This window comes from Leuciscus leuciscus (assembly GCF_965113295.1).
Source record: "Leuciscus leuciscus genome assembly, chromosome: 5".
Lineage (NCBI taxonomy): Eukaryota > Metazoa > Chordata > Actinopteri > Cypriniformes > Leuciscidae > Leuciscus > Leuciscus leuciscus.
The window spans coordinates 8,275,820-8,296,354 of NC_138729.1; the positions used below are offsets into that span (position 1 = coordinate 8,275,820).

Genomic DNA, 20,535 nt, shown 5'->3' on the forward strand with positions numbered 1-20,535 from the left:
ATTTTGGTGATCAAAGAGGAGTTTTAAGGGATAAAATTGACTACAGGGAAATTACTTTAACTGATAATTTCTAATGGAAAAATGTGTTGTTGGATGCCTCAAATATAAATGGCAGACATGCAAGAGCAGACTGGGTCTCAAGCCACTTCAGGAAAAACAAAAAAAAGTAATTTAAAGTTATATTAAAATTCCTCTATCCTTCATAATCATGTACATTTTATTTGTACCAAACTGTACTGATAGATCACAAGGTTATAGTACCATTTATAAAGCGGTATACATTCTGAGGGAAAATAAGGGAATAGTTGAAAGTCACCCTCTTTAATGTGCAAGTATAAAGGAACAGTTTCTGACCTACACTTTGTGTCAAGAGACAGAAAAAAAAAATCATGAAGGTAAAACAAGTAATCAATTCATAACCTTTTCTGGTGTCTGAGCTGGTTTAATCAAATTCTCAAAATCAATCATTTGTATGGGTAGTTAGAAATAGCTTCAGCAAATATCATCCCACAGAAATCATTTGTAAATCACAGATATGACTAAATCTCTTTATAAACTAGACAAGAAATCTGCAATTGGCACATGGTCTAGCTTCGCATGGTGTAAACCCCCACTGTACGCTTAAGAAAACATGATTCAAACAGTGGAAAAAAGGAGAGTAACAATTGAATAAAATCAAACCTAAATACAAACTAAGCAGAAAGAAAAAAAATTGTTTAACGTCTTTAATTGTCAGAGAACAAACAGGTCACCCCTTCTTAACACTGATAAATGTATGGTTTAGCAAATTTCTGCTTCATAGCTGATAGAAGAAAAACTTGTGGAAAGAGACACCCATCCATGTGTAAAGAGCAACAAGTGACGCCTTCTAGAAGAGATTCCTTCAAGGGGAAGAAACTCATCCCCGGTATTTCACATCAGAAGAGTAAGATCTGTAAGATAGACCTTAAATAAAGTGCAGACAAGGGGAGCTTGAAGGCCTAAACTAACGCCAGTGTCCGCGACACCTGACCTTAACTAACATTCAACGAACGACAGGTTTCCCCCAACAGTTTCCTCCGTGGATGAAGAGACAGCTTCGCAAAATACTCAAAAGAGCGAGTAGTGGTGAAGACGAAAGAGGCATTTTGTGCGATCGCAAGCGCGCAACGACTCCAGGGCGGAAATAAAAACGACGTCCTCATCAGACCAATCTTTTAAAAACAGTATACAGTAAACTGCACGATTCATGTACTTGAGTGTGTGTGTGTGTGTATTTAACCTGAACATGTGCATGTGAAAGGTTTCACCTCACCTGAATCCTTTCCAATCACTTTCCAAACGCTGCCAACTCGGTCGGGTGGACAGAAAACCCATTGATTGTACTTTAAAGGCAAAAACAACAACAACAACAACTAATTCATTACCCAGCCACTTGGCATTGAAATGTGTATATAAGGATTGAGGTGAGGGGAAAGAAACAAAAGCTCTAAATAAAAACGGGAAACTTTCCGAACGAGCGTGAAAAGCCTCTTTCAAAGACTTAACTTGTGACTGGACCATTTTGCAGAACGTAAAAAAAAAACAATAATACCCTGAACCATCAAATTGCATCCAGAAAAACATCACGTTTTAGACGAGGAGCCTGTTTATGCCCCGTGTCTTGGCACTGCAAGGGAAAACAGGAAGGGGGAGGGGGGAACTAAAACTAAATCTCGAGATTCATTGGAGTACATTCTGTGTCCTCTAGGAAGAGGACCTGCCACTAATACATAATAGTTATTTTCAACGTCTTAAGAATTGCTATCTGAAGTCCAGGCCCTGTTGCCATGGTAAAATGACGAGGAGGAGTGGATCAGAGGAAGAGGGGTGGGGGAGAAAGAAGAGAAGATAACACTGGATTCACACACTATCGCAGGGTCCCTGTAGAGGTGCTGGGCAGGGATTAAGGAAACGGACAGGAAGTGATGTTGTCGCTCAATACTGACTGCAAGACTAGAGTCGTCCCCCCCCCCCCTCACTTATCCATTCCCCTTCAGATCCTTCTCCCATAACCACCCCCAGAAGCAGTCCTCGGGTAAGATCTTGGCACTTTTAAGAATTATAAGAAATCTAAATGTTTTGACGGACATGGGACCTTCTGTCCAATCACCTCACTGTCCTGTGCTCTCATTGGTCCTCAAGGCTCCGATCACGCTCTGGATGTTCTCCTCAGGAACCTGGGTGGAGAAAGATGGCTGGTGTTAAACATTGCCCTCGCTTTCTGAATATTAGGAGATGGGAAAGCGTTTATATGTGAATGCTGAAACTCACCAGAGCGTGATCGAACTTGAAGGTACTGATATAATAGGCTGGAATGTCAGCGGTCGCCAGCGGTTCAGATATCTGAGCCACTATGCCACATTCATCTGATGGAAGACAAACGACTTTCATTAGAAATTCAACAACCATATCCTCAAGTTTAAAATTGTGCATTTGATCTTATTTACTGTGAGGTGTACTGTGCTTAGAAGTCGGGTCATTTGTTCTGCAAATTTCACATGAGGGATTTTGCATTGGGTTCAGCTGGCCATGCAAATTTACTGCATTGACCGACCGACGGCTGCTTGGTTTGAAAGTGACTTGTGTGTGTGTGAGTTGTGCTTCATACAATCGCTACACAATTGACAAAAGACGACAGACCTTTTTTTTGTCTACAAAATTTGGCCGAACTTTGCTAATGTGACAAAAAAATGTGTGCAGAAAGCTGGATTTTTACAATCAAATAAAAGATGGGTTCTACCATTACAACATGATGGGGCTAAGCCTTTGCTAACGTGCTCTAGGGCCCTGTTTACACCTGGTATTAAGATGCGCTTTGGCATTTGGATCACAAGTGGACGACACTAAATACAAGTGTAAACGGGGTCTAAAATATTTTGAGCTTGTCCACTTTTAACCACTTCCAGAGGTAGTTGAAAACGCATTCGACCGGATTGCTTTCGTAGTGTAAACGCTCATGTGGTCGAATGTGTTCAAACAGCCACAAAAGACCGTCTACTGACCTAATGTGTAAAGATTATGGGAAGTGCGTTATACAGATGGGATTTCAACTTTGTTGGCTAGAGACCCAAGTTTGGGTTGAAGATGAAAAATTTACCAAGCACAATGTTCTCTCAACATTCCTGATTTCTAACACTGACAGCTGCAAGATCAAGCCGAACGCTGTGTGAGCAGAAACGAAAGCTGATGCTCGTATGTTTTTCCATCGTCTCCGGTCATGTTCATATGTAAATTACGCGAGCTTATTTTGTCTATTAGATCGAAAGATCTGAAAAAAATATACAATAATACAGTAGACCCTCCCCTCGAAGAAATCAGGACAGCAGTGGTTAAAAGTGGACAAAAGAGACGGATTAAAACCATCTTAATACCAGGTGTAAACAGGGTCTAGGTGTTTTTAGCACAGTCTAGGTGGTTGATTAATGGTCCAAATCAAAAGAACCAACCCTCAAATTCTGGTTCCTAGATATTGCTCAGGTCAAAGGGATTTTCATTGTCACAGTAAAAACAGGCCAGTTACCCAGTTTTAGCCTGAACTCACCAAACCCTAAGGGTTGTCCTCCGATGCGGACCATTTTCCAAAGCTCTCCTGATGCACTGGTGAAGAGGACGTTGTTTGGAAACCTGACAAGAAAAGAGCAGCATCTAAACCATATACAATGATAACAGAACAAAAATACTGTACATTTCATTAGAAATTTAAATCAGAAATATATTCATGAAGCAAGTTACATTTTAACTGCACACACAAAGACATGATTCAACAGGCTACAGGATGGAGGTATTTTTAAATAGAATAAATCTGATGAAACCACTGCAGACGAAGTAGAGTCAAAAGACAAAGAAATCCACTTTACAACTCATGCAGGTCCATAAGTGTCATAAAACAATGAACAAACATTCAAATCAATATAAAATGATGTTTGCAAGCCATTTTACTTTAATTCACATATAAACACTGATCGATGCACACAAAATATAGTAAACAGAAGCTGAAACATGCTTCAATGCACAAGCAGCAATGAGGTTTGTTATCACATGTTACGCAAAGGCTGAGCTTCTGTATGAACCAATGAGGTTTCATCTAAGGTTTTATTACTTTACAATGTCTTCATTAACTTTTTGCAGTGTCAAAGTTTTGGTTGTGTGGACTTTCAATGGAGGAACAGAAATCTTTCAGGTTTCATTAAAATATCTTCATTTGTGTTTTGAAGATGAACGAAAGTCTAATGGGTTCGGAATGACATGAGTGAGTAAATTATGACAATTTTCATTTTTTGGGAGAACTATGCCTTTAATGTGACATTTCCCTTTGAACAAGGAAAAGAGTTTGGGAATTAATTGGATCAAGAAAAGTGGGTGTTTAATACAAAGTGTGTTACAGGCGGCTGGAGGAAACGTGTTAGAAAAGAATAATGGAGTAGGTGAAGTCAGCCAAATTCAGAGGTGGTAAAAAATTAGCAGGTTTTGATGAAAGCCTTTTCTCTTTTGGAATAGACCTTAGTTATGTTAGACGTCATATTGAATTCAACACAGATGAAAACTAGGCTCTGAAGGACAGACTTAGTCTTTACAAAGGCACGCACTGTATAAAGATTAAGATCACATAACTTTTAAAACGGTTTCATAGAGTTTTTTCTTTTTTCAGAAAGTATTTCGTCAGCTGAACAAGTGTCATGTTGTTAAACAACAATACAGCCCATTGAACACAGTATTCCATCCCTCACAACCTTGTTTTCATTCAGGTCAATATTAAAATATGGCGCTACCCTGACAAAGGTCTATATCATTCACTTATGAATCATGCACAAGACGAGGGGTGTGCATTGAGAATGTAAATGTGTTTTCATGTTGACTTTAATAGAGGGTGTTAGAGGCAGAGCTGTGAGGTCTAACCTCCGGGTCGTCTGCTCATCCATAACTAGAGAGATGTAGCCCTCGATCAGGGAGAAGGAGAAGAAACGGATGTGTCCAGAATCCTCGCTCTGCCCCCCGGTCTCTTTTGCTCTGTAATAAAGCACAGCAGGGATTCTTGTCATTACACAAGCTTCATTAGAGCTCAGCTGACACTTTTGCAAGGAATAGGAAAAACGGGAGGAGTGTGATAAAGGCCACTCTGATCTTATCTTTCCCTCTAAGGGTTGGCCTGATGCCACTGTCTGAGCAGTAAACAAGTTCAGCCACTGTAAGGAAGGGCAAACTAGTACAAATACACACTGCTCATCTTGTCTCCAGTCTTTTCTCCCGTCGTCACGTAATGCACTCCCTACAGCGACCTGTGTGTGTTATCATCGTTCTCTAATAGATCTGGCAGATGGGTCTCGGTTACGGCCATATGTGAGCCAGGAGGAGGGTCGGCATGGAGCTCTTACCCGCCCGAGTAGAACATGACGTCCATGAGCAGCGTGGCCACCGAGGGCAGCGTGTCGGGGTCGAGGCTGGTAACACAGAACATGTTACTGGGGCTGGAGAGTGGGTGAATGATTGGCCGAGGAACTGAGGAAAGGAAGAAGAGAAGAGTTGTTTATTTTACCATTATGTACTGTAAACATTCAGGCATTAACAATGCAGATCCAGGATGTTTCATGAAGGGATGTATCTGTAAACCTGACAAGTTGTTTAACCCACTGGTGGTCTTACACCGAAAAATGTAACGTCTTTAATGCGGTGTCAATTTTTTACAAATATTTTATATTATTCTGTTAAGACTCAAAATAATTAACATAATATGTTCATTCTTAAAATACGATGCTATTTTCAAGATAGTCTGCATGATTTATAACAGCAGCCTGAAACATTGCTATTTGGCAACCAGTTAATATCACTTCCAGTCTAGGTGACACCAGTCACCAGGAAAGTCATTTCAGATGCAACTTACTAAATTTTTAATGGAAGTTTACAAAAACAACAAGTTCTTTCTTTTACACTAACGTGCACCAAAGAATTGTGCACAATAAGATCAGGAACATATGTTCAGTTGGTCAAACATGACAGCCGAAGGCAGAAGCTGAAGCCTAACCACGAACACTTTCAGCAGGTGTTTCTCTATTACACTGACTGAATGCTGAATGTGATGAATCTAAGTCCAAGTCTGTGCATCACGGTAGTAAAATACAGTCTGATCTAAAGGAACAGTTCACCCAAAAAGAAACAAGAGTATTTTCTAGAAAGAAGATATTGTGAAGAATGTTGGTAAACTGAACAGTTTTGGTGACCACCGAATTCCACCGTATGGACAAAAACAACAACAACAACAACAACAACAACAACAACAGACATTTAAAAAACAAAAACATTTTTGGGTATCTTTAAATGTCTGAACTGCCTGAAACGAGTCGTCAGTAATTCCATGTTTTATTTCTTTGTTCGAACTGTAGGTTTGTACCAAATTTGCATAATGCGAGCATATGGTCTTTATTGCCTGCCCGCAAATGACGTCTACTTTGACCCTCAAACACGGTTGTTGTAGCCGAGACTGGAAGAGTTTGATTTGTTTGTCGACATGTCGAGAAGACGCTGTTATCTATTATGCTGTTTTAAAGGATCCTAATTTTGTTTCTTTCAGTCTCCTACAATAGATTCACATGCATCCAAGATCAAAAACACTAACTTTCTCATAATGTACATTGCAGCATCACCTCTTTTCTCAGTGTCTCAAACGGTTCGATCATGGATTCGGCCTCTCTAAACCCCTCCTTTCCGAGAGCCTACTCTGCTCCGATTGGTCAGATGGCCCATTCTGTTGTGATTGGTCTACCGCGTGTCAGAAACCAAACGACCATCTTAATATCAACTCTGCAGGCTTCCCCATCACTCGTACATGCAGTAATATGAACAGTAACGATGGAGTCAGTTTTATCTTATCAATTTGAGCCCGAGTCCTCATCTTTTGGAAGTGCAAGCAAAATGTCTTCTCGACATGCCGACAAACAAATCAAACTCTTCCAGTCTCAGCTACAACAACAGTGTTTGAGGGTCAAAGATGACATCATTTGCGGGCAGCCAATAAACACCATAGGCTCGCATTATGCAAATTTGTTACAAACCTACAGTTCGAGCAGGGAAATAAAACATGGAATTACTGACGACTCGTTTCAGGCAGTTCAGGAATCACTTCTTTCGTTTGGGAGACAGTAATTATTTGTCACATACTTTTACATTCACAAACAGCTACATTACACACTATATGAACGGTTATATCAGAAAAAGCATAATAGGGGCACTTTAAATTAAGGAAGCATCACTTGGTACTTTAAATTAAGGAAGCATCACTTGGTACTTTAAGACGCCTTGTGTCGACATATACACAGACTAATGACTGATGGTTACCTAGTTTAGGCTTGACAAAACCATTGGTGACCCCAGTACTGTTGGCAGCAACAGTTTCTCCGTTGACAACCCTCAGCAGAGTGAATTCTGAAGACAGCGTGTGCATGACCATGGGCAGATCCCTCTCTCGAACCTATGGACAGAATCATACATCAGTATTTAGTTTTTATTTAATAAACATACTTTAAGTGAGGTTCCAGGTTAAATGAGCTCAGGTGTTCAAGGAGGGAATAAATAATCACACCATTACAAAAATGTTTGCAGACAGTGCCAAACCCTGTTAGATAATAATATATATACACTCATTATGTACTGTGATATCTAAAACAGAGATGACAAATACCAAGCAAGTTATCTGGAAGCGCTTTATCCCTCCTTCCACAGTAGGGAAGTGAACAGAGTACAAGCACAAGCCTAGTAATCAGACTTATTTTTTTTGCATTTGGCAGAGACGTTCAGATGTTTCAATTAATGAAAACAGCATGAAAGTTCAATACACAAACATGCACAAGTAGAAATCCTTATTATATTAAACACAGCTTCTTCCATTTCCTTCAGTAACCAAAACAAGCTGACTCAAACACCTCACATTCACAAATGAACATTCATTTGCATTTCAAACACCACTACCAAAACCAGAATACATAACAGTAAAAACAATACATAAGGATGTCTTAAGCAACCAATTAAGCTGAACTTCAAAGTGTTCCAGTGAGGTCCTGATGGGTGCACTAAATGAGCAGCACACAGCTTTTCAAAGGTAATTATCTATGGATATACGGTTTCCTTGGACTATTTTACAAGCTTATGAAAGCTCTTACTGTTATTACCTCATTACAAAAATAAATATAGTCAAACAAGAGCAAACATTTTACACAGCTACAACAACAGTGGGACAGGGCAAAAATATACATACACATTTAAATTTTGCTTTCAATATCACAAATCTTGCAATCATTTTAACGGGGCTTTAACGTTTTAATTTGCCTATTAGGTTTATGTTGTAATGGCATCTCGGATTTAAACTTCAGACGCAAAAATAGTGTTAGAGTTGGTAAGTTTGATTTATTTCTGTGATACAAAAATAAAGTTAAAGTTGAAGTTGAAGTTTGTAGTGAATGGATTCAAAACTCTGATTCGACAATTAGTTTGCATCACTCATCTGTTAAATCGGTTTCATTTTTACATGTTTTTAGTAAAAATATGGACCTATTTATAAAAAATATAAAAAAATAATTGTTTCTGGTCATTTCGTTAAGAACATGCGGGAGACAGAAAGTGCTCAGATTTCATTAAAAAGATGTTCTGAAGATGAACAAATGTCTTACAGGTTTGACAGTGAATAATTAATGACAGAATTATCATTTTTGGGTGAACTAACCATTAAAAAAAAAATCATCAAGAGGCTGAAATATAATATCTGGTATATTTTAGGCCATCAAGTCAGTCCTTCCCAGGGATGGAAATCTTAAATCCATCAACTCCTCAACATTCTCTTTCATTATTTTGTGATTATCCAAACAAAGGAGACAACACTGTGCTCAAGGCCTGATAGGCCAGATACACACGGGGATTTCTGCTCTCAAGGCTTTGAGTAAGCAGGCCAAGAGTTGAGGATGAGAAGGAAATGTCCTCTCCAGTGGCCCAGCACAGGAGGCAGGTCATCTCCTCTCTTTCTATAAAGCTCTGATTATTCCTCTGGCTGGGAGCATCTGGTGTGGAACGTGAACTTTCCGGTAAATTCCAGCAAGCGGCTGCTGATCCACAGGCTTTATCCTCTTTACATAACTACCCCCAGATTACCACCGCTCCCACATTTCTTGTTATTTTCATAAACAGGCTCTGGTGACCGTGCCGCCACTGATACTGGGCATGTGTTCACAAACACACACACACACAGTGGAAATGTGCTGAGATGACAGCAGCTGGCTGTGGTCATGGTAGATGGGTTGGTTTAACGAAAAGAGAAGTGATGACTAGCTTAGTATTTACTGTAAGTGCAGTTCATGTTAAAAGTTTGCTCATCCAAAAGCAATGATCAGACATAATGCCATTATATGCCATGTCCTTATATAAAATTACAAGCAACAGTTTCAACCCTGTGTTTTAACTGCAGATAAGATGACATATTCAGACTACAGATCAAAGGGCTTCTTTTTATATAATCTGTCGCAATAGACTGGCTCATGTTTGTCATGTATATACTGCAGTTCTTTTTCTTATGATACTTATACTGGTTTTTAGCTCTTGATGTGCGCATTTGTATCATTTCCTGAAGTTTAATTAATGAGGTTAGTCTAAGTGTAAACCCAGAATAAATCGGAGATGACTCCATGATTTACTATAGTCAATCTCTCACATTAGCTGTGTTTCTATCCATCTATTGTTATATAGCATTAAAAAATGCTTAGTGAAAACGCCAAAATGCGCATAAATTCTAAAATACAAAACATATGCGCTCAATTGAGGTGGATATGATTTTATCTGATAAGACGACGTGCATTAACTATGATGATCGAAACAAAATTACAGAATAAATCCCTCGATGTGCAACAGAAAAACTGTGGATGTGATTGGAAAACTGGACTAACCAACGGATCAGTTTCAATGCACAGCATCTCAAATGTTTTAGTTATTTTCAAATGCCTGAGAGCCAAAGTTTGTAATCAGATTAAATTATGTATAATGACCTTCCAGAAAGGTCTCACATGATTGTGTTCCTAAACACCAGACATCCGAACGCAAGATAACATGACAGCATTTAGTGCAGTTTGTCTTCATGCTCCGAGGCGCAAGTAGGACAAAAAGAGCCACAGTGGCTTCCCCCGATTGCAGCAACTTTCATTTTCATTACAGACATTTTACGGCAATTTTCCAGGAAATGACGATTTTGTTCTCGAACACATGGGATGGAAACGGTGCTCTATTCGCAAATGTTTTATGCAATATTCAAATTTTTCACACAAGTTAATTTCGCAACATTGGATTGAAACAGCTACTGTAATGCTTAATCTTTCTCATACACTACAGTTCAAAAGTTTGGGGTCTGCAAGATTTGTAAGTTTTCTCTAGTTTAAAAAAAGTCTCTTTTTTTAGTTTAAGTTAATTTATTTGAACAAAAATACAGTAAAAAATTATGCAATATTATGAAATACTATCAAAGTTTAAGATAACTGTTTTCTGTTTCAATATATTGTTAAATGTAATTTATTCCAGTGATGAAAAGCTGAATTTTCAGTATAATTCCTCCAGTCTTCAAAAGTTTGGAGACACTTTCAAACACATTCATACTGAATGTTTGTTCTCTTGATTTTCATGTAAAGGATTTTTCCTACAATGCATGAAACTATTTCTGTAAATAAATATAAATTATGCTTGCGTATGAATTTCCTTTTCTCGTGTGCATATCACTTTTAAAAATATCTAAAGTACTATTTATTTGTACGTCAAACATTTTGATGAGGAAAATGACTGAAAAATGTATTTGGTGGAAATGCACACACTACAGAGTAAAAAAAGCAGAGTTCATATCTTGCTCTCTATAGCCTAAGCATCTATGACACTCACCAATATAAAATCAGTCTGGTATGTTGAGAGCATAAATACAGAGATATTATGGTCAGCCAATGGAGCGATGACTGATTTTGCGATTTTCGTTACTCCGATTGGCTGAGAGCTGGTGGCGCTCCCACCCCCGGACACCACATTAAGAGCCAACCACGTCGCATCGGCCACACTGAGATACTCAGACTCCGGCAGCTCTGAAACAGACAAAAACAGAAAAACAAATGTCAAACAAAAAAAAAGAATTAAAAAAAGAGAGTGGCACATGAGCAATGAATGTGACGTTCTGAATATGCTAACGCTCTTTGCTCGATCTATATAAAGGTACTATGTGAGGAATGAAGTCTTTCAAGACCCTATGAAATCATGACAGCTTTTTTTTCCTGTGTTGATGTATTTGCTATTGAAACAGGAAGTTGGGGTGTGGCATATCGAACAGTTTGTCCCTTTTGTAAAACAACAAATAGCCTATGCTTCAGTTACATCACTGACCTTGACATGATTTGCAAGTTGAAAATCTGTTAGAGGTGGTTTTAGTGAGAGGGACTTTCTGATTGTACAGCAGATTGTAGTGCAACAGGACTTATCGAGAGTTTTACTGTAATGTACTGTAACTTGTAATGCAGACGCATGCTTTTTCTGTGAAGCTGCTTTAAAACGGTATGTATTGTGAAAAGCGAGGGGGTGTTGACGGACTCGATCTACTCAATCTGTGTTTTGATCGTCGTTCTGAATCCCATCCGGACGTAGTCTTAGATTTTCTCAGCTTTTTGTTCAAAATGTAGTTTTTTTTTAATGAAACTTAACCACATCCAAGTGTTGATAAAGAAAAAGAATGCTGTTTAAAAGCAGATGATCTGTTCTTTCTTTTGACATATTGCATGTTCAGATAATACAACAAAATGTTCTGGGGGCCATGAAAGTTGTGAACATTATAAAAAATGCTACTTTACAAAAATAAAATAAAATAAAGTGGCGGGGAAAGAGTTAAAAAGAGAATTGTGTTGACTCACTGCTTACAAACACTGACTAACAGCCACAAAACTGAATTGATTTCATTAAATTGATAGCATGTGAAATACGGGGGAAGATCCGGATCCGGATCCCGGTGGAAAAGATGCCAACAAGCGCAAATTTCAAGAGATTTTTAAATACCTGTACCTGTTTCGCAACACAGAGCTTCTGGTATCCATGGCAACAAATGGGTTTCACCTTGGTAACCAGTGTGTAATGACATGGATTCACTCAATCAACCACAAAACCAAAGCCACTGACATCTTAACCCCTAGTAACCCATAATGGAAATGTGTGTGTTGGGTTGGGGTGGTATGGCTGATGGAGCAATATGTGGTCAAACATTGGCAGGGAGTCGAGCTACAAGGAATTATAGAGAATCTGTGATACTTTACATGACTTAATCTTGCCTCGCTGCACTAAACCCAGTGCACTTTTAGTAAAAGAGTAACCACAACACCTACCTTTAAAGCCATCTTCATCCACGATGATGGTGTAATCCTCCGGAGTTTCAGTTAAACTAAAGAACTTGCATCTGTGGAGAAGCAAAGAGAGAAAGAGATGGAAATTATGAGCCAAGGAGGAGCAGAGTTAATAACATATTCCTGAGAGGCTTTTATGAACATCAATGTAGTCCAACAGCCTCACACAGATCACTTTACAAGTCTATTGCCCAGGCTTTGGGATTTGAAAGATTAAACTTTGTCTCACTATTGAATGGACATGATCATGAACGATAGAAGCTTGTTAAGGAGAGGTGACTTTTGAAAGCTACGTTTTAATCAAACAAAAGAATGAGACAAGCAACACTCATCAACATCATAGTGACTTTGGTAGCAAACGACTTGGAAACCACCAAGAATAGCTTAAAAACACACACAAAAAAAACTCTCCAAGCTCAATGTATTCATGTTGGATAAACCTTAATAAACCTTTCATGAAAATGTTAAATTGATTAAAGAGTAATAAATGTGAATGTAAACATCTTAATTGTTTTTTAAGGGAAATTCATTTTTGCAAATGTAATGAATAATTAACTGACAAAAGTAACAGGCTATTGCCCAGGCTAAAAACTTTTAAACTTTGGCAGACTGTTTTTAATGGACATAAAAAGCTATGTTTCCATCCAACTATTTTTATGTGCATTTTGGGATATCGCATCAAAAACTGCGTGATGGAAACGCCAAGATGTGCATAAATTCTAAAAATGCCCATAAAAAACATATGCGCTCATTTACCAAGATGGAAACACACTGACCAAATAAATTCCTTGATGTGCATTAAAAAAAATCATGCGTCTTTCTTTGCGATGGGATGTCACGGCATAACTGGACCAACCAGCGGACCGATCTCATCGCACAGAACCGGAAATGCTGTATTGGTCTTTCTGGAATGCCTGAGCCAAGTCTGTCGTCAAAGTGGTTCAGTATAATTACCTCCCAGAACCGTCTTGCACGACTGCGTTCCCAACAGATAACACATTTATTTTGTCATTCATCAAGTAATTTTGTAGAACGGAAGTAAAACTTAGACACTCATATCCATGTACCAGTGGCTGGTTGAATGAACTGATCAGACCAGTCGTAAAAGTTAATCCACATTTTTTGTCTAAGACTATTCCTAACTTTTAAGTTACATAAAAAGGTAGATCTGTCTAATTTGAATTAAGACACAATCACTATATGATGAACAGATTTAATTTCGGCTTTTATTCACATTTAAACATTGATCAGCGAGCATTAACAGAAGCTCAACCAAGCTTGATGCGCGAGAACAAACCTCATTGGTTCTTACAGAAGCTCAAACGTGCTGTGTAACACGAGATTGAACCTCATTGGTTCTCACACGTCAAGCGAGCATGCTTGAGCTTTCATATGCCAAAACTGATGATCAATGTTTATATGTGAATAAAAGCCTAAATTCAATCTTTTCATATAAAACGACCGTGTCTCTTCAGAAAATTGACTAAACTGCTCAATTCATAAGGATTATGATTCGGAACTTTGTCATTTTTGATTAATTGAAGAGCTTTTGTGACTCATGTTTACAAAGTGTATAGGCATAATGCAAGTGGGTTTAGGTGACTGTAGGTGTTGGCTGCACCATCTTGTGTTTTTAATATAGAACTTGGTCTTTTTCAATTATAATAAATACCGGTTGTTATTGTTTTGGTGAATGTCTGTTTCTCAGATCATAAAAAAAATGTGCTCCCTTATGAAAATGCAATGCCTCCGCCATTCTTTGTTCTGGCGACGGCCCTGCTCACACAGTATAATTTATTTCACCAAAGATGACAAAATAGGAAAGATATATCTGAGCTGCATGTGCATGTGCAAGCATAACCAGTAATACATTGCTGCACAAATGCCATGTAACCGCAGCTGGCTCATAAAGCTGCTTGTACATGGCTCCAGATACCAGGTATGAGTAGTCCTTATTTATGAGCCTGTCCACCCACATACTGTATCATTTTGCCTCTAGGGGGAAGGAAGGCAACTTGTTGACTGGAAAGCAGCATCTTATCTGATACTGCTAAAGTGGTGTAGCTGGGTGACTTTTTTTTCAAGGTTTTTGCAAGCTGTTGTATATTTCTGGTGCTGTGTCGCTTAAGTGAAACATTTAAAAACCCTTTTAGCCTAGAGGTGACATGACACAGCATATAGAAGTACAGAGATGGTATTAATGAAGTATTGCTTGAATTGTTGTATTATTTCAAGCACTAGGCCTAACAGGAAATGCTCTGCTGTGTCATAACTAGTGTTGGACAAAGTTACTTTTAAAAGTGATGCTTTACAATATAGCGTTACTCCCTAAAAAAAAAAAAAAGTAACTAATAGCATTACTTAGTTACTTTTTTATGGAAAGTAATGTGTTGCATTACTTTTTCTCACCTGGGCTGGGCTTGCATGTTTGTTTGTTAATAACAAAAAAGGTTTTGGCAAATGTAAATGCCCTTTCACACCAAAGGTGAAATGAATAAGCCTCAGTCTGAATTCATGTAGCTGTAGAGGGCAAAGCTCAAACCTTTCAGCTGTGCTGCCATTTTGCAGAAGAATAGGATGCAGGAGAATATAGTTCAACAATTACTTCAGCAATAAAAAAACTAAAAATGAAACACAAATGTGATGTTTATCCGAAGTCACTTTTGCATATTAGTATGATAGAATTAGATCATCGAAGGTCAGTGCAAAGAAATTGGTAATGAAGTGAGATTAAATACAAAGTATATTTGTATTATTTAACATATTTAATTGTTGAAGGTTTGCATACTATTCTGAGTTTGCATTTTACTGTTTTTAGTCATTTTTAAGGAATACTGAATTGTTTTTGTGCAAGTGAGACGAGTAAATGTATGGTTACATTTAGTCTAGAACTACGATTACCATCATGTTCACACAGTGCACACAACGCCTGGGGACAGGAGAGGTGTCAGTCATTAAATGGAAAAACATTTTACTTATTTGAAAAAGTAACTCAGAAATGATGTTGTAATTTTATAATGTGTTACTTTACTCATTACATGAAAAAAGTAATCTAATACTTGTAATGCGTTACTACCCCCAACACTGGTCATAACCAAAATGAAATTTGTAAATGAAGGGGCATCTGAACAAATTCACTTAAGTTATTTTTCCATATGAAAATCCAACTTTCGGCACCAGTAGGAATTCAATGAGCTATGAATTTGAGTCACAGAGTGAAGAGAGAGATGCAGTGATGGATTAGCGTACACTGCTTTTTTGCTCATCCCAGGACTCTCAAATTAAAGCAATGATCATGACAGGTCTTATGCCCTTAAATCAGAGGAACAAAACAAATTTTCAGCAGGCTATGACTCACTCGCTCAGAGCCTCTGCTCAGAAATGTGCTCCTAACAAACCGTTCCTGAGGTCTCCAAAGACACACACACCGGATCTGTTTTTAAACGCAAGACCAAATACTTATTGATTCCAACGTTTTCTCTTAAAAATGGCCTCTTCCTTTTTTATTTTCTAAATCTATTTTTAGGGGGGGAAATCTCAAATTACAAGGTGGCTGTTCCTGTTTATCAGGTAATGTTGCTGGAAATGCTGACTGAAAAACACAGCAGAAGACCAAATATTTCAACATTACATACTTTGTTACAGACAACACAATATGCACATTTGGTTCACGACAAAATGAAAAGCCATCCCCATTCCAAACCTAGCACGTTTCCATTCGACTGTGATACTTTTCCATTGTTTTTAAATGTTAACGCGCTAGACTGATGTCTTTAACCGTCGCTCTTGTGTCCGTCTTGTGAATGAAACAGCATTTTAAAAATGCGCCGCTTAAAGGAACCGTATGTAAGAAATGTATTTCAATTAATCATAAAATGGCCCTGATATGTCACTAGACATTAAGAAATCATGTTCATTTCAAATACTTATATCACTGACAACAGTAGTCCAGCCAGGATATTGTCATTTAAAAGTGAAGTTGCAGCCCTCAACTGATGTTGATGTTGTCATGTTGTGTTTTGGCCTGATGCTCCACCCTCCACCTATCTACCAATCACGAAGTAGTGTTTCGGCATCCGGGTTGCCAGCTCTGCTCTAGTTACCACAGCTGCAGCTGTGGGGGGGGGGGGGGGGGGCACAATCTTACATACGGTTCCTTTAAGTTAAAAGCAACTAAACTTTTTTTTTAAATGCGTCCCTAGACCTTGCGCCCTTTTTTTTGTTCTACTGACCTGTGTCTCGGGGCACTTTCAAAAAGAAAGTCTTGGGGCAGTTCACACAGAACGCATTTTTACTGTTATAAAAACACGTTCTGTGCGAACTGCCCCAAGACTTTCTTTTTTCTGAGGAACACAAAAGAAGATATTTTGAGAAGTTTCAATTGTTTTTATTCATTCAATATTATCTTTTTTTCAATATATATATATTTTTTGGTGGCGTGAACATGAACTATATATTTCTGGAAAATGTGCATGGACTTGATTTTATCCATTGGGGGTTGATTGAATTGTGATATTTTATAAGCTAGGAGAGTCAACCAGACAACACTGAATTCAACAGAACCAACCTCTGAAACATTGAAAAACTGCTGAAAACCATTGTCTTTTTTTGTCTCTCTCTTTTTTTTTTAATGGTGACACTGCATTTGGTTGACTGTTGTATCATTGTTTATTCCTGCGTCAAAAAAACTAAACTGCTTCCTCTGTCTCTATTCTTGCTGGGCAAACAGTGATCGAGCACAACCCAAGGGCTGGCAACAACGTTTCAAACTGTAAGCAACTATTTCCAGAGCTCCCCTCATGTTGTGCGCATTCTGCATGACTCTGAGAAACTTCACAAACAGCTACTAAATAAGATGATTCAAGCTGTGCCTCTGCGACAGAGAAACAAGTGTAAAGCATTAAGATTTGTGCCAAGTCAGATTCAATTTAAAGATTTAAAATAAGAAAAATAGCCATATCAAAAATGCTACTTCCACATGAAATTGCATTTGGATCCCCCCCCCCCCCCCCAAAAAAAAGCTCTTAAAATGGATTTCATGGTCTGATGGACAAAACATACAGCACTGAATACAAAAGAAAACCCTGGAGAAACGTCTGTTCAAAGCCAGATGCAAACCACAAGGAGTAATGTGCCACTGCAAACAGAACCTGAATGTTAAAAACAGCCCAGCTGCAAAGCTTTTTTTTACTGTGATAAACCTTCAATTCACAAATTAATAACCCTGCATTTGTAGGCAGACCTTGAATGTTTTTGCATAGACATTACTTTCAGTATTTTTCCTTTGGATCACAGGTGATGTCATCATTATTGTTCCAGGCTCTGAGTCATGACAAAACATCTTTGAGCTCCAAAGAAAAGTTTTCTACTCTAAAATGTCAAACTAATAGAGTCAACCAATGTTTTTTTATATTGTCAATACTATAGCAAGCTTACTTGTCTGATTTTGCTTAATTGCGGTCTCTTGAATGCAGTGATACTTTTTCAAAAACAAGTATGCCGAACATGACAGCCATTAAAGGGATAGTTCACCCAAAAATAGGCTTTTATTCACATACACGCATGCATCAACTCACACATCAGTTGTGGTAAACGACAGCTCAAGCATGTTCCCTTGAAGTGCGAGAACCAATGAGGTTCATTCTCTGTGTTACGCAGCACGTTTGAGCTTCTGTAAGAACCAATGAGGTTTGTTCTCATGCGTCAAGCATGTTTGGTTGAGCTTCTGTTTATGTTCGCTGATCAATGTTTAAATGTGAATAAAAGTTCACATTTTAAATATGTGAGTCCTAAATTAAATATGTTCATCATATAAAGCCATCGAGTCTCTCCGGAAAATTCGGACTAAACCGCTCATTCATATACTAAATTTATGATCTTTTTAAAGTGTCAAAGTGGTAGTTGCTTAGACTGTCAATGGAGGTACAGAAAGCTCTCAGAGTTAATCAAAAAGATCTTAATTTGTTTTCCAAAGTCTTGAGGGTTTGGAACGACATGAGGGTGAGTAATTAATGACATAATTTTTGGGTGAACTAACTCTTTAAGAACCATTTAACCAATCAAACATCTACGCTGATCATGGCCCTGGAAAAGGAGATTTCCGAACGCAAGAGCAAATAAACATGCAAAATAAAAAAGGCCTGAGGGGAATTAGGCCCCTGATCTAAGCCAAGACAGAAACTCCTGAGACATGAAAACAACCTACTCTGTCTTACTAACCGCTTTAACTCTAGCCAAAGGCCTGAGTTTGTGTCCCACAGCTCTAAATGACTGAGCAGGATGTTTCTTGCTGAGGTTCAGACTCCGGAGCCGGACTGGAGATGTGCTCACACACTCTGCTTACGCAAACACAGCAAGGGGCCATTGAGACTCTATGAATAGATGGTCTTTCACAAAGCACCTCATCATCTGAGAGGGCATCAGGATGAGATACAAGGCAACTGCAGAACGTAATGATTGTGTATTACTAAAAAACACAAAATGTGTTAAAAAAAAAAAATACAGTAGCAAAGCAATGCACCAAATTCATGCAAATCATGTTCAGGCCACAACTTTTCCCTCCTCTTCCAGTTGTTTACAGGTTTCCACCAGAGGCACTGAGTGTAGTCAGGCGGATATCTACTGATCAAAACAGGTCAGTATTTGATTAAAGTACTGAAAGAACAAGCTTCACATCAAGTCATCAGGATCCCCCCTTCAGCTGTATCAAGTGATGCTGCTGAATACGTGATCGTGCATTGAGCATCACAGACGGGGAGATTTAAAGCCACATCCCCCTCCGTATATTTATACCGCTGCCCAAGAAGAAAAACAACCCCGATCACGTACACACTCCCCTCTTCCGTCGAATGAACTTAAGAAACAGCACAGACAATCATAACTGCTTAACAAATCACCCATGATCGCTCACTTGATGTCACGCGCTTCTTAAATGCAGCAAATATACATTTGGATTGAAACCGTAAAGTGCTGGAACTGCATCTGGCTAGAGGTGCGTAGCGGTAAGCTAATGTAATTCCGCGTCCGAATCTTCAAGAAAGATATGTAACGGACAGTGAACACCGGTTTAACACAACGCAAACTTGATTCGTGAAGCTACTTACCTTGTTTTAGATGGCAGAAAAGCTAGTTTGATTAATCCGTGAGTGCAAATCTGGATTCCCTCTTTCGCTATACTTGCTACTTTTAAACTGTGCTCTAAAATGTGCAGCTCCATCTTTTGCGTCTTCTCATTTGTGGTACATCTAAAAAATATATATAACTGTCTATTGCGTTTTGATAAAAAATAAAAAAGAATAAATAAATAAATAAGTAGCCTAGAGCTTATGGACAGGGCTTTAAAACCTTCAAACGGAGCGGAAAGGAGGGGAGAGAAAAGGAAAAGTTATCTGCCGAGGAAAAGAGAGAAAGAGAGTAAAGCGGGGTGAAATAAAAGAAAGCACAACGAGGTAAACGGGAAGGGAGAAAAAAAGAGGACTGTCGGCCCCCGTGTTTCCACTCCGACAAGGATTGGAATGGGCCAGCAGCTGGTAACAGTGAAACAAACAACCTGTCAGTCAAAAAAGTGGGCGGGACGAATTATACAGGAAGTGCATGTTGGGATATGTAGTTCAGTGCTACGAAGTTCATCGATGCACATTTTCGTTTTGAAATGTAGTCATAAAATGCCATGTCATTTTTTTTTTTTTTAATAGAAAAACAATTAAGTTTTTCAAACTCAAGATATTTGGCCATAGTAATGTCTTTATTTAACTGAAATGACAAGATGTAGGCCTACTAGCTATGTTAGGGGCAGGGCCACAGCTCACATTTATGAGGCCCAGGACAACATTTTTATTGATGGGCACTTTCTCCATCAAGCCCAATGAGGTCATACCATAGGGGACCTTATACCCCCTTCATCACAGGGTTTGGGACAATGTTTGTTTGATATACATTTAGAAAATCTTACCCACCATTAAGAAATGTACTTTTAGTGAGGTAAAAAAAGTTATAAAATCACTGCCTAAAATTGTTGCCGTTTCCTAAATTAAAGGAACGAGACAATTTAACCGCTGTCACGTTCTCCCAAACCTTAGTATGTGACCTTTTCTTGAGCCTAAACAAAATCCTGCAAATCATTGTG

At 38.5% G+C, this 20,535-nt stretch overlaps 1 protein-coding gene across 1 annotated transcript; it reads right to left on the reverse strand.

Annotated features, from left to right (window-relative positions):
- Positions 1–408: 408 nt before the first annotated feature.
- castor2 (cytosolic arginine sensor for mTORC1 subunit 2) lies at positions 409–19,909 on the reverse strand. Its single transcript, XM_082170735.1, has 9 exons — positions 19,514–19,909; positions 12,393–12,463; positions 10,918–11,111; positions 7,351–7,483; positions 5,394–5,517; positions 4,918–5,028; positions 3,563–3,645; positions 2,293–2,387; positions 409–2,198 (listed from the first exon to the last, which is right to left on the reverse strand). Exons 1-9 carry the CDS (start codon positions 19,624–19,626, stop codon positions 2,133–2,135), a joined length of 990 nt encoding a protein of 329 aa, XP_082026861.1. The 5' UTR covers positions 19,627–19,909; the 3' UTR covers positions 409–2,132.
- Positions 19,910–20,535: the final 626 nt, after the last annotated feature.